The sequence below is a fragment of the Grammomys surdaster genome, unplaced genomic scaffold (assembly GCF_004785775.1).
Source record: "Grammomys surdaster isolate TR1022 unplaced genomic scaffold, NIH_TR_1.0 946, whole genome shotgun sequence".
NCBI classification, from domain to species: Eukaryota; Metazoa; Chordata; class Mammalia; order Rodentia; family Muridae; genus Grammomys; species Grammomys surdaster.
The window spans coordinates 812,604-825,295 of NW_021605365.1; the positions used below are offsets into that span (position 1 = coordinate 812,604).

The 12,692-nt window shown below is 39.9% G+C and overlaps 1 protein-coding gene across 1 annotated transcript in view; it reads right to left on the reverse strand.

Moving 5' to 3' along the window:
* Positions 1-12,692, reverse strand: part of Rab10 (RAB10, member RAS oncogene family) — a 53,084-nt gene that overhangs the window by 5,537 nt on the left and 34,855 nt on the right. The window contains exons 2-5 of the mRNA XM_028782931.1: positions 9,830-9,890; positions 4,976-5,114; positions 647-736; positions 3-104 (exon numbers count right to left, since the gene is read on the reverse strand). Of these exons, the coding sequence (XP_028638764.1) occupies positions 3-104; positions 647-736; positions 4,976-5,114; positions 9,830-9,890 (392 nt within the window). The remainder of the gene's footprint in view (positions 1-2; positions 105-646; positions 737-4,975; positions 5,115-9,829; positions 9,891-12,692) is intronic.

Here is a 12,692-nt window from a genome sequence, read left to right on the forward strand (position 1 = left end):
ACCTTTCGGAGGATGTCTTCAGCTAATGTGAGGAACGCCTTTTCGATGTTTATATTTGCTTTTGCACTAGTCTCAAAAAACCTAATACCATGCTCCCTTGCAATCTAAAATAGAAGCAAAAAAATGTTATGCAACTGCCAAAACATGGGCAGCCAACTGTGGTGGTAACACGTTAGAGGAAACAATTATGGTATTCTGAAAGTAGTGATGTCAACTAGAATGTGACAGACCATTTTAAGGAGTCAAGATCTTAAAAAGAGAGGTAAATAATAAAAACCCTCTCTGTACCTCAAGAGTTCATTTGAGATATCCTAAATCAGGTATTTTGTCCTCACATTAGAACCTCAGCACGATATACCTAATCTCTGCTTGCCATAGTCTTTTAGTTCCAAACTTCAGAATTTTAGTAACTGACTTATTAAAGTTCTAAGATTAACAACAACAATCACTGACATCACTGACACATTTCTCTTATATGGCCTACATAAAGCTAACAAATACCAGGCACAGATGTGCCTTCTTCCCCATGTTAGTGACACAGTAGAAAAGTCTCTCCCAGGGTAAGCTGTTTTCGTAAGCACTTTTTCTAAGACCTGAGAGGGCTGTTCAGTGTCACCGTTATAGAGCTCTGTGTGCTCACGCGTACCTGCTCTCCTTTGCCTTTCGGTACAACTCTCTTGTCATCCATGTCACACTTGTTCCCTAGTAACATCCTTTCCACATCTTCATTGGCATGCTGAAATGGGAAAAATTATTATTGTTGCATACTCACAAGAATGATTACTTAATGTTTTATAAATATGACTGTATACTTCTTAAATTCATGTTATTTTTCTATGTAACTGTGCATGTGGTGTATGTGTAAGTGCACTGACACAGACCCACACATGGGTATGTAGACACCGGAGACTTTTTAATTCTGAGCAGGGTTGCTCACTGAACTTGGAACCATCAACTGGCTAGAGTGGCTGACCAGTGAGTGAGTCCCAGGGTTCCCTGTCTCCACCTCCCATAGAGGGTATCACAAGCCTACAAATAGGTCTGGAGAGATGGCTCAGTGGTTAAGAGCACTGGCTGTTCTTCCAGAAAACCTGGGTTCGATTCCCAGAACCCACATGGCAGCTCACAACTGTCTATAACTATAGTTCTAGGATATCTGATGCCCTCTTCCGGCCTCTACAAATACTGCATACAAGTAGTGCACAAGTAGTGCAAGCCAGCTAAAACACTCATACTAAATAAACAACAAAAGTCCTACACTGCCGTACCTGACTGTTTATGGTTGCTAGAGAAATGAATGAACCTAGTTGATGTGTGCATAGCAAACACTTCAATTGCTAAGCTATCTCACCAGCTTTTAAATGTTCCTTGTTAAGACTTACAATTCTTAAACTACCTAGCAAAAGACGTACAATCCCTAAGATAGATCTACTCCCAATGTTACTTCTCTTCTAGAAGAGCGCGTCTACTTCTAAACATATTCTCTTCAAAAAGCAAGATAAGGGTAATATCTGAAAACAGATCACTTATGTACAGTCAAGCTGACCACATGGTATACATACACCATTTAAATGCACCCTTAAAACAAAGCCCTTGTCATCTCTAACAGCTACACTGCTATAAGGAGATCTCACTCATTTAAATTAGTTAAAAACAGGGGCTGGAGAGATGGCTCAGCGGTTAAGAGCACTGACTGCTCTTCCAGAGGTCCTGAGTTCAAATCCCAGCAACCACATGGTGGCTCACAACCATCTGTAATGGAATCTGATGCCCTCTTCTGGTGTGTCTGAAGACAGCTACAGTGTACTCACATACATAAAATAAATAAAAAAAAAATTAGTTAAAAACAAATTCAAAATTCCAGAATTCAAATTCTGAAGGTGGAAACAGGAGAACTGCCACAAGTTCAAAGCTGTCTTGGTCTATACAATGGCTTTCAGGCTAGTCTGGGCTACAGAAACCTAGCTGAAAAAACAACCCACTCCCCCACAAGACACCCCCTAAAACTCTAAACTGCTGATTGAGTTTAAAGAAACTATTTAAAGAAATAATTAAATGAATTTTAACTAGGGACTAGAACAGAATTTTCAACAATGTTTAAAATGGAAGCTGGATGTAGTAGTTAGTACATGACTTTCATCTCAGCACTCACGAGGTAGAGGTGGGTGAAATCCACTGCACATTACAAAGCCAGCCAGGTCTACACAGTGAAAGCTTATGTACATGTACACACACACACACACACACACACACACACACACACACACAGAGAGAGAGAGAGAGAGAGAGAGAGAGAGAGAGAGAGAGAGAGAGAGCGCGAGAGCGAGCACACGAATACGAGGGTTTGGACCTGGCTCCTTACTATGTGCTAGCCTGCTTTAAAGTGCTACAGAAAAGACAGTGGGAACACCCAGCAGAGACATACTCCTTATTTAGTAAAACATTCCTATTGATGTGGGAAACCTTTGTAGTTATGACCTTGGCTGGGCCTTTTTTTCTAATCACTATCCCTTTTATATGAAGCAAGAGATCTGCTTATACCAAAACTAAGAAAAAGAAAAGTACCAATGTATAACTGACACCTGCTTCTCAGCATCCCTCCCCCAATTTTTACAAGTCAAAACAGCATTAAAAATTCTTCATTCATTAAATTAAATCTAAGCCATGGTGGGAGAGCTGGCTCAGCAGTCAAGAGCACTGACTGCTCTTGCAGAGGAGCTGTGTTAGATTCACAGCATCCACATGTAGCTCACAGACATTTCTTAACTCTAGTTCTAGGGTATCTGAGGCACTCTTCAGACTTCTATGGCACCAGGCATGCATGGGATACACATAGATACATGCAAACAAAACCTGCATACATACAATAAATCTAAAGAAAAGGAGTGGTAATCCTAGCACTTGGGAGGTGGAGATGAGAGGTTCAGGGATTTAAGGTCAGAAAGCTGAGGCTAAGCTAGACTGTGTGAGACCTTGACGTAAAGACTCGAACCCAAACCAAACAATTAAATGAAACCTTTTGCATACCTAAATGTCAGCATCAATACAAGAAGGAACTAGAGACAAAGTTTACTGCTGCCTGTAGCAGCCCGAGCAGTTCTTTTTAGAGACCTCAACTCACTTAAACTAGAGCCTTAATTTCACTGCAGAAAGGATTTCAGCATAATCTGGCAAAAACAGCTTCTCTCATCTCTGGGCTAGAAAGAAGGTTCAGCAGCTAAGAACACTCACTGGTCTTGCAGAGAACACAAGTTCAGTTCCCAGCACCCACACCAGGTCAAACACAACCACATCTGATATTCTCTTCTGACATTAGGGGGCACCCCCACAGATGTAGTATTTGTTCATACAGACACATTCATATAAGTAAAAATAAGTCTTTTAAAAAAGAGAATTTGGGGACAAGTCAGTGTGAAACAGAGTTGAAGTTTATTAAGAGATTTTAACAGACACTTAAGCAGTGAAGTTAATAGAAACAAGGCGCCTGGAGAAAGAATTGTGCACAGCTAACTGTATCTCAAGAGCCACATTTAAGCATCTTAGCAACTGTTATACATATGATTTGTGGCTTTAAACAAAACAAAACAAGTTAAGTCCTCACTATATAGCTTTGATGGCCTTGAACTCAGAGACCCGCCTGCTTCTGCCTCCCAAGTGCTGGGGTTAAAGGCATGAATCACCACGCCTGGGATTTGAGGATGGCTTTTAAATTACTTTGTTCTAAGGAACCTTCCTCCTGTTTCTGCCCTTTTTCTGTACGTGACATCACAGGGTGGTTTCTGAAGCACATTAGACAGGATTACAGACTTGTAAAGTAAAACCATACATCAATTGCAGAGAGAGCTAAGGCACATTTTCATTATAAGTGAAGTTTAAGTAATAAAATTTCCAGAAAATTACAAGCTAATATCTGGGAAAGGAGGAAGGCCATACGTGAAGGTCATATATGCCAAGGACCTTAGCATAGGTCACTATTATTTAAAAATTCTTATTGGGAATGTCTTTATACAGAAGAAACAGTCTCTCTTTGTAGGCAAATCACACAGTAAACTTTACTGACTGTATTGGTATTCTTTTGTTTTGTTGTTGTTGTTTTGAGACAGGGTTTCTCTGTGTAGCCCTGGCTGTCCTGGAACTCACTCTGTAGACCAGTCTGGCCTCGAACTCAGAAATCCACCTGCCTCTGCCTCGAAAGTGCTGGGATTAAAGGCGTGAGCCACCACTGCCCGGCTGCATTGGCATTCTTGACTCTGGGACCTGGCAGAACTTCAACCAGACTCTGAGATATGGGACAGATTTCTCAATTCATGTCCCATTAGCTGTATTCATTTTTCTTTCCTGCTTTACAAATACATTACCAAAACAGTGAGAAGGACTGGGAGATAGCTCAGTTGGGAGATTGCTTGCCTAGTGTACAGGAAGCTCTGAGCTCAATCCCTAGCAGCACATAAACTGGAAGAGGCAAAAGGATTAGAAATCATCCTCAGTAAGTTCAAGGCCAGCCTGAAATATGAGACCTCTCAAAAGACAGTGACAAGGCCACCCACAAAGCAGACAGTACTTGAAAATCATATATTTGTCATTCAGAATATACAGAGCTTTAAGGCAATGAAATGATTCAGTGGATCAAGATGCTTGCTCTGTCAGCCTAGGGACCATGAACTGGATCCCTAAAAGCCATATAAAGGTGTAAAGAGAAAATAGACTCTACGAGGTTGTCTTCTGACAGGGAGTGTCTTAATACCTAAACATTTCAAAGTGTCTGGAGCAATATGACTTTTCCATAACTTACTAATTAAAAACCTTTTAAATCACTCAATAAAAATTCACTGAGACATAATTCACTTAGAGAAAAACATCATGAAAACCACTGGTAATTTTTATTATTTTAATACATAGAATTATTGAATAAATTTTGAAGATAAACTGCTCAGATGTTTAGGGAGGGAGGGCACATGCTCCTGCTATGTCTTACCTCATCTATGTTTCTAAGCCACTTGCTGATGTTTTCAAAGCTTTTTCCGTTGGTGATGTCATACACTAGCATGATGCCCATTGCTCCTCTGTAGTAGGAGGTTGTGATGGTGTGAAATCGCTCCTGGCCTGCTGTGTCCCTGAAATGAACCATCAATAATTGTAGTAAGCACTTTAGTATCACCACACTTCAAATAAAGTGCAAAATAAAATAGTAGTAAAAATACAGATTAAAATTCACTTTTATCACAAAGGAGAACAGACCAAGTACTCATTTAACTCTTCCGAGCAGGCTGCACTCCAGCTCTAAGGAAGCTTGAACTCATTGCTCCTGCATCAGCCTCCAAAGTAACAGCCTCCCAGGAACCAAAAAGGAAATTATTATTGTAAGCTCTACACTTCGGAGTTGGAGGAAGTTAATGAACTACTCATACAATGAATACTCATACTCATACAGAGCCAAAAAGAAAAACAGTAAGAAGTGACAAAAATGTTTTTAAATTATTTAGTAAATATCAACAAGCCATATAAAAACCCATGGATCGATTTTATTCATATTCCTAATTCCATAAGGTAATACAAAAGCCATGTGAAATTTTTAGATCATTTAAAGATCACAACTTTTAGGATCATTTATAAAAACTGTAAAGACAACTGTTTACTAACTCGCTCATGCAATCGGGGGTCCCACCACTGTGCTACACCCTCACCTCTCCACACCCCCACTTTCTATTTTTAATTTTTTAAAAAATTATTTTTATTTTTCTATGTGTGTGAGTGTTTAGCCTACAAGCATGTCTATGTGCCACACCTGTGCTTGGTGCCCATGAAAGCCAGAAGAGGGCATCAGATCCCCCTTGTACTCAAGTTATAGATAGTTGTGAGCTGCCATGTGGGTGTTATGAATTAAACCTGGGTGCTCTGGAAGAGAAGCCAGTGCTCTTAATCCAATCACTGAGCCACCTATCCAGTCTCCTCCCTCACCTCTCTTTGTATCTTTATTTTATGTTTAATGTGTAATATGTATGAATATGTATGTACCACATGACTGCCTGGTGCCCTTCAGAGACAAGAAGAGGTCATCAGAACCAATGCCTACCTTTTTTTTGTAAAAGCAATTTTAAAAATTATTTATATATTTGTTTGCTTCGTTTTTTTGGGAGGCGGGCAGAGTTTCATCTCATAGTCCCTGGCTGCCCTGGAAACTCACTCTATAGGACAGAGTGGCCTTGAACTCACAGAGATCCACCTGCCTCTACCTCTCAAGTGCTGGGACAAAAGCTGTGTACTTAGAGCCATCTCCTCCCTCCCTTCCCTTCTTGGCTCTTTTGAAACAAGACTTCACTACTTAGTTCTGGCTAGCCCGGATGACCTTCAACTCAGAGATTCTCCTACCTCTGTCTTCCAATTACTGGGATTAAAGGTGTGTCCCACCATGCTTAGTCCATAAAAGTAATCCAAACATATCAATTGTAACAGTAATTGACATTAGTGTTATGTGCATAAAATCATCCCCCAACAAAATACTAATGTCAAACTTTGGTTTGACACACTACAATTGCTATGTGTGTCTCTGGTGTGCATGTATGTGTATGGATGCCCAAGGCTGATGTCAGGATCAGAGCTTGATTGCTCTTTCTTATTATTCTTAGAGACGGGGTCTCCTAAGCAACCTTAGAGCTTGCTGATATGGCTAGTCTCAATAGCCAGTTTGCTTTGAGTATCTCTCCTCCACTGTTCCAGACTGGAATTACAGGCCAATACCGCCACCCATCCAGTATTTATGTGGTTTTAGGAATCTTAACTCTAGTCCTCTTATTTGTACAGCAAAATCTTAACCACTGAGCCGGCTCCTCGGCCTCTATGTGTGCCAGTGCAGGAGCAGACTCATAATGGCAAACAGACCAGGGTCAAGGCTGCCTCCACCCCCAAAATGAACTGCAACAATTACATTGGTCAGGGTGTTGAGGGCTCCATTGGCCACTGTCAACTACGGAGTTATTTTGCTAGCCAACACCTCCATCATCCTGAGCACCCTCTGGTCTTTTGCAGAGAGTCTGGTCACTGTGACTGCACTGGTAGCCTCACTCTCCACCCAGAGGGAATGGTCTCTGCTCAGCACTAGCCCTCTTCTCCTAGCACCTTAATCAGACATGCTTTAAGCACTTTATAACTAAACACAGGAAAGTAACAGGAGACAAACAGGAAATTCGAAATGAAAAAACTGAGATTATTCAACTCCTTTGCTTTGATTCATTTGTAGAATTTAACTGAAAACCTTGACAGCCAAGGCAAAAAAGGAGAAAAAATATTGGGCAACTCAGAACAAATTACTTTTTCCCCCTAGAAGTTGAAAGGAGAGGAGGATACTTAAGTAAGTTTTATTATTCATAAGACTCCTTTTTGTTCTGATTATTAGTATAAAAATATTAAGAAGAATAGATAGGGGACTGGGAGGAGGTGGGTAGTGATCTAGGTGAAAGTAAACGAATAAATAAATTAATTAATAAAAGAATAATGAAGATTAAAACATGTGACTACAAACGTCATATTAGATAGTTTCTTCTTTTGGTTTCTGAAGACACAGCCTCCCTATTTACCCATTTGTCTGTAAACTCCCACCCTCGTCCCTTCCTAGGACAGTTCCCCATATATTGATGTATTTTCCTTACTCTCTGAGGTCTTCTAGCACACCATTATTTAAAATCATCCCTTCTTGTCTTGACCCTCAGCACTACAAAACAAAAGCCAAAGTTGCCAAAGGCCTTCCTCACCATGGCAGGGACACAGGTGAGTCGGGTTGCTTTCGGGGTCTTTTCTGAGGTGTTATAAACTGACCAATAATTCTACTCCTTTAGAGAAAGCTTCAAGTCTCCTACACAGAATGCAGCTGAAATGTGCCTTGGTAAAGTGGAGCCAGGACTCAGGTCAGTGTCGCACTATAGCATAGGTAGCCTAAGAAACTTTCATTACTCCGCTACAAATACCACCAACTCTTCCTGCTTTCCCTTCCCTAGTCATTCACATCACACAATTAGCAAATTATACACATATTTCCGTGTTGAATCTTAACTTCTACAAAAAATTTTCTACAAAAAAGGAAAAAAACACACTTAACCAAACCTACATCATGGTACTTACAGGTTTATATTATAATGTTGGTTAGTTATGAAATATCAATATTAAAGATATTAAAATATTAATGCCCCCCAAAAGAGTAATCGGTAATCATCATTTTGTGTTCATAGAAATTTGTTTTAATTAACTATTCTCTGTTACTTGATTTATTAAAAACTTGTTTTCTTATTTTTTGGGGGAGGCGCATACATGCCAAAGGGATGTTCTGGGGAGCCAGGTATCACCATTCACCATGTGGGTTATGAGGGTTAAATTCAGGTTGTCAGGTTTAGTGGCAGTCACCTTTCCCTATTCGGCCATCTAACTGGGCCTGTTTTTAAAAATTTGTCTTCATTTTTCAGAACCATAACACCTATTTATAGCCTCTCATTTCTGTTAGAATAACCCAGGTAAATTTTTGAAAGTTTTCTATGTCCCATTTTAATTTGCACACTTCCTACATTTATACTTTTCTGTTTTTTTGGTTTTCGTTTTTTGAGACAGAGTTTCTCCTGGCTGTACTGGAACTCTGTAGATCAGGCTGGCCTCAAACTCACAGAGATCCACCTGCCTCTGCCTCCTGAGTGCTGGGATTAAGGGCGTGTACAGGGACACCTGGATTACATTTTACTTCTCAACATAACCATACCTTACCAAAATGACCTGGCCCTCTTGTTTGTTTTTTAAAACATGGTAGCATGTGGCTGGGGTTTTCCTAAATGTGGTGTGTAGCCTTGAGTTCCTGATCATCCTGTCTCCACTCCTCCGAAACTGAGATTACAGACATGCCATCAGGCTTGGCTTGATCTGGGATGCTCCAATATATGGATTCTCATTATGCTAACTAGCCTCCAGCAATTAAGGCAATAAGCAACATCGATGATGACGACAATGATGTGTGTGTGTGTGTGCTCATGTACACACACATGTAGGTGCCTGCAAGCTGCCTGGTGTAGATGCTGGGAATTGAACTTGGGTCCTCTGTAGGAGAAGGTCTTGCTTTTAACCACTACACCGTCTCTCCAACAACTTCAAACCAAGAGAAGAACCTTCCTGCATCACTACCTCTAGGAGTTACCCTCAGGTCAGGGATAAAGATGCCTGTTGTTAGTGATACTACCTTTAGAATGTCTCTCACACACAGTCCAAGTCTAATCCAGTGCTCTAGATTCAACCCAAAAGAAAAATTTGATGTTAAATATCTGAAGAGCAATTAAACACTGCTCGCTTTATAATTACTTTTTTTAACCATAACATACATTTCTAAGCTTATTTTCACTTTTTTCCTGTTTTCAAAACCATGCAGTTTTCCTCTGCTATTAAGATTATTTTTTACCAGTCTAATTAGTATGATCGGGTTGCTAAAATGACGAGGCAAAAGCAGAATTTTCCTTGCATAAAATTAAAGATGTGCAACTGTGAGAATGTTGTAAAATAGTATTACTGCCAATGACACGCTATAAGAGGAGTGCTGCATTCCAAGGAGTCAGAGCAGTCTCTCCCTCAGTCCATGTGGGGGAGTGAAGCATGTGCTTTGGACACTACTGAGGCAGTTATTTTTAGTTTAGGCACAAACATTATGGACTGTGAAGTCAATGGCAATAATTTTCACTTCCTGAAAGGTCACAGGTTGCTTGTTCAGGAAAGGAAGTCTAAAAGACACTGAACAAACGGCAAAGGAGAGTCTTGCTGTAAACTGTAAGCAACTGGCACCAACACGGGAAATAAGTAAACTTACCATATCTGTAGCTTGATCTTCTTCCCTTGTAGTTCCACTGTTTTGATCTTAAAGTCTATTCCTGTAACACAGGGAAGGTAAACTGTAATTCCTGCTTTACTTGGCAACAACTAATTTTTTGAAAGTCAAAATACTTAAAAATTTAAATACTTAATATTTTAGTTGGAGACCTTAATGCCTATTCCTTTTAAAAGTTATTTTTAAAATGTAGACAGAAAAATCTCTACTTTTTTTTTTTTAACACAAAGTCTAACTTTGTAGTCTTAACTGGTTTGGAACTTGATATGTTTAGACCAGGCTAGCCTCCAACTCATGGAGATATACTTGCCTCTGCCTCCCCAATGCTGGGACTCTACACTCTTTCTTACAGTACAGAATGAATAAATACCACAATGTACTCTGATTCCACAAATTAAATGAAAATCAGTAACAAAACACTATCATGAGTCATAGAAGAAATAACAAACATTATGGGGAAAGTCAAACTAAAATGGAATTTTGTGAGACACAGGCTAGTAAGACAGCCCAGTCAGTAATGTGGTGGCTACATAAGCAAGGTATTTGCTGACCAGCAAATCTAGCCTTTCAGCATACCCCAGGTTCAGTGATAGACCCTGTCTCAAAAAATATCAAACGGAAGCTTGTGAGCTGGCTCATCTAGCAACAATGTTTCCTGTCAAGCCTGACAACCTAAGTTCCATCCCTAGGGCCCAGACAGTGGAAGGAGAAAACTGTATGCCACAAATAGTCCTCTGACCTCCACATGCATGCCCCCCCTCAAATAAGGAAATAAATAAATAAACAAATAGATTTAAAACAAAATCCCAAAACATAAGGTGGACAGTGATTGAGAAATACTAGCCATGAACCTCTTGCCTACCTCCATGCATGTATACCAGGGCACATACACACCTTCACTGTAAGAAGATGATACTTCGGGCCTGGTAGTGGTATAACATGCTTTTAATCCCAGTACTCAGGAGGCAGAGACAGGTGGATCCCTGTGAGTTCAAGGCCAACCTAGTGCACAGAGCAAGAACATAGTACTTACTAAAGCCTCTTCTTAATTCAGGCTTGTTTCTCCACAGGTTTCAATTTATCTGTCAAGCCCTAGCTAGATTCACTCCTATGGAGCACAACTCCTCAATGGACAGTAAGCAATTAACAATGAAAACTGTTTAAAAATTCAAATACCTAAAGGTAAACCAAAGTTCAGAACAGACACACTGCCATCTTAACAAACAGATAAAATCTAAAGTGATTAGAATCTTGTTAGGTGATTCCAGTAACTATCCTGTCCCCATTGCTTCCCCATGACAACCAGAAGGGTGACAGTTTAACAAGTGCACATCATTTATGAAGTTTAAGTATTTAAAGAATTTGCAAGTACTTTTTTCTAGGGGAGGAATTAGTATTTGAGTCTTGTTTTCTAGGGGGCCCAAAACAAGAGACTGATATCAATCAGAATCTCTTTCTGTCTCTTTTCATCTTTAAGTAGCCCACGATAGCTATGAATTCTTGGATTCTGCGTCAGCCTCCAAGTGCTGTACTTAAAAGCATATGCCACCAGATTAACACCCTCATTTTATTAACTAGTCTCTCAGCAAAACGTGCTGGCACCCACAGTCCAAAATGTTTCTCTTTCTAAAATCTTGAATTTCTTTCCCCTCTGACATCAAGCTTGTCAAATTATTATCTAATTTTTCTAGGTTGCCCTGATTCACCATGTCTAGTGAGAAGAAAAAAGAACATTTACCAGCATTAGCCTTTAGAGCCACAGCCTGTATTTTTGTTTTCTTGGGAATAACTGTCCTAACATGACCTAATAGACTGATTAAGACCAACAATTCCAGCGAAGTGCATAATTTACTAGTCTTAATTGATAACCCTAACAATCAATACTATTTTAGGAAGTATGACTAAAGAGAATAAAATTGAGAGAATCTCAAAGCTCTAAATCCCTTGGGATAAAAACATGGAATCACTGGAAAATGTTTATTTTAAATGATCTGCTTTATTGGCCAAGATAGAAAGATCACCCTAGGAACTAGAGAGACGGCTCGGCAGTTAAGAGCACTGGCTGCTCTTCCAAAAGACCCAGTTCAATTTCAAGCACCCACCCATATGATGGCTCACAACTGACTATCTCCAGTTCCAGAGGATCCAATGCCCTCTTCTGGCCTCCTCAGACACTGCACATATATGGTGCATAGACATACATGCAGATAAAATACACATGCCCATAAATAAAAATCAATAAAATTTAAAAGTTAAAAAGAAACATCATCCTAAACCCCTTGAATGTTTTCAGAACTATAGGTCAACATCCTGCACGAGCTCTTCAGAATGTAAAACCTAAGAAATTTGCCTTTGAACTTAAAGAGTCATCAAGTAGAGCATAAAGTATCAAGACACATGCATCACAGAAAAATGTAAGAATATATATTTATAAATGCTTGCAGAGAAACAAAACAAGTCACATTAAAGGGCAATTCTAAACATCTCAAAAGCAACAGTAGGACCCAAGAGATAAAGAGACAGACTGAGGAGCTTGGTGGGAGGGAGGCGTGGTTAGTAAACAGCCTGCTGGGTTGTCCTAGTTTCATTTCTGCTGCTGTGGCAAATGCCTGACAAAAAGCAGGAAGACGGTTTACTGTAGCTCACAATTCCAAGTTATAGTCAATCACAGACTAGAAATCCCAGTGGCAGGAGCTTAAAGTAGCTGTCATGTCACATCAATAGTCCAAAGCAGAGAGACATGGATATATCCCCCTCACATACACACACATGCTCACTTGTGTGTAGCTCCATTTGTTCAGCTGCACACACCTCAGAATCCTCTGCCTAGAGAATGGTGCTTCCA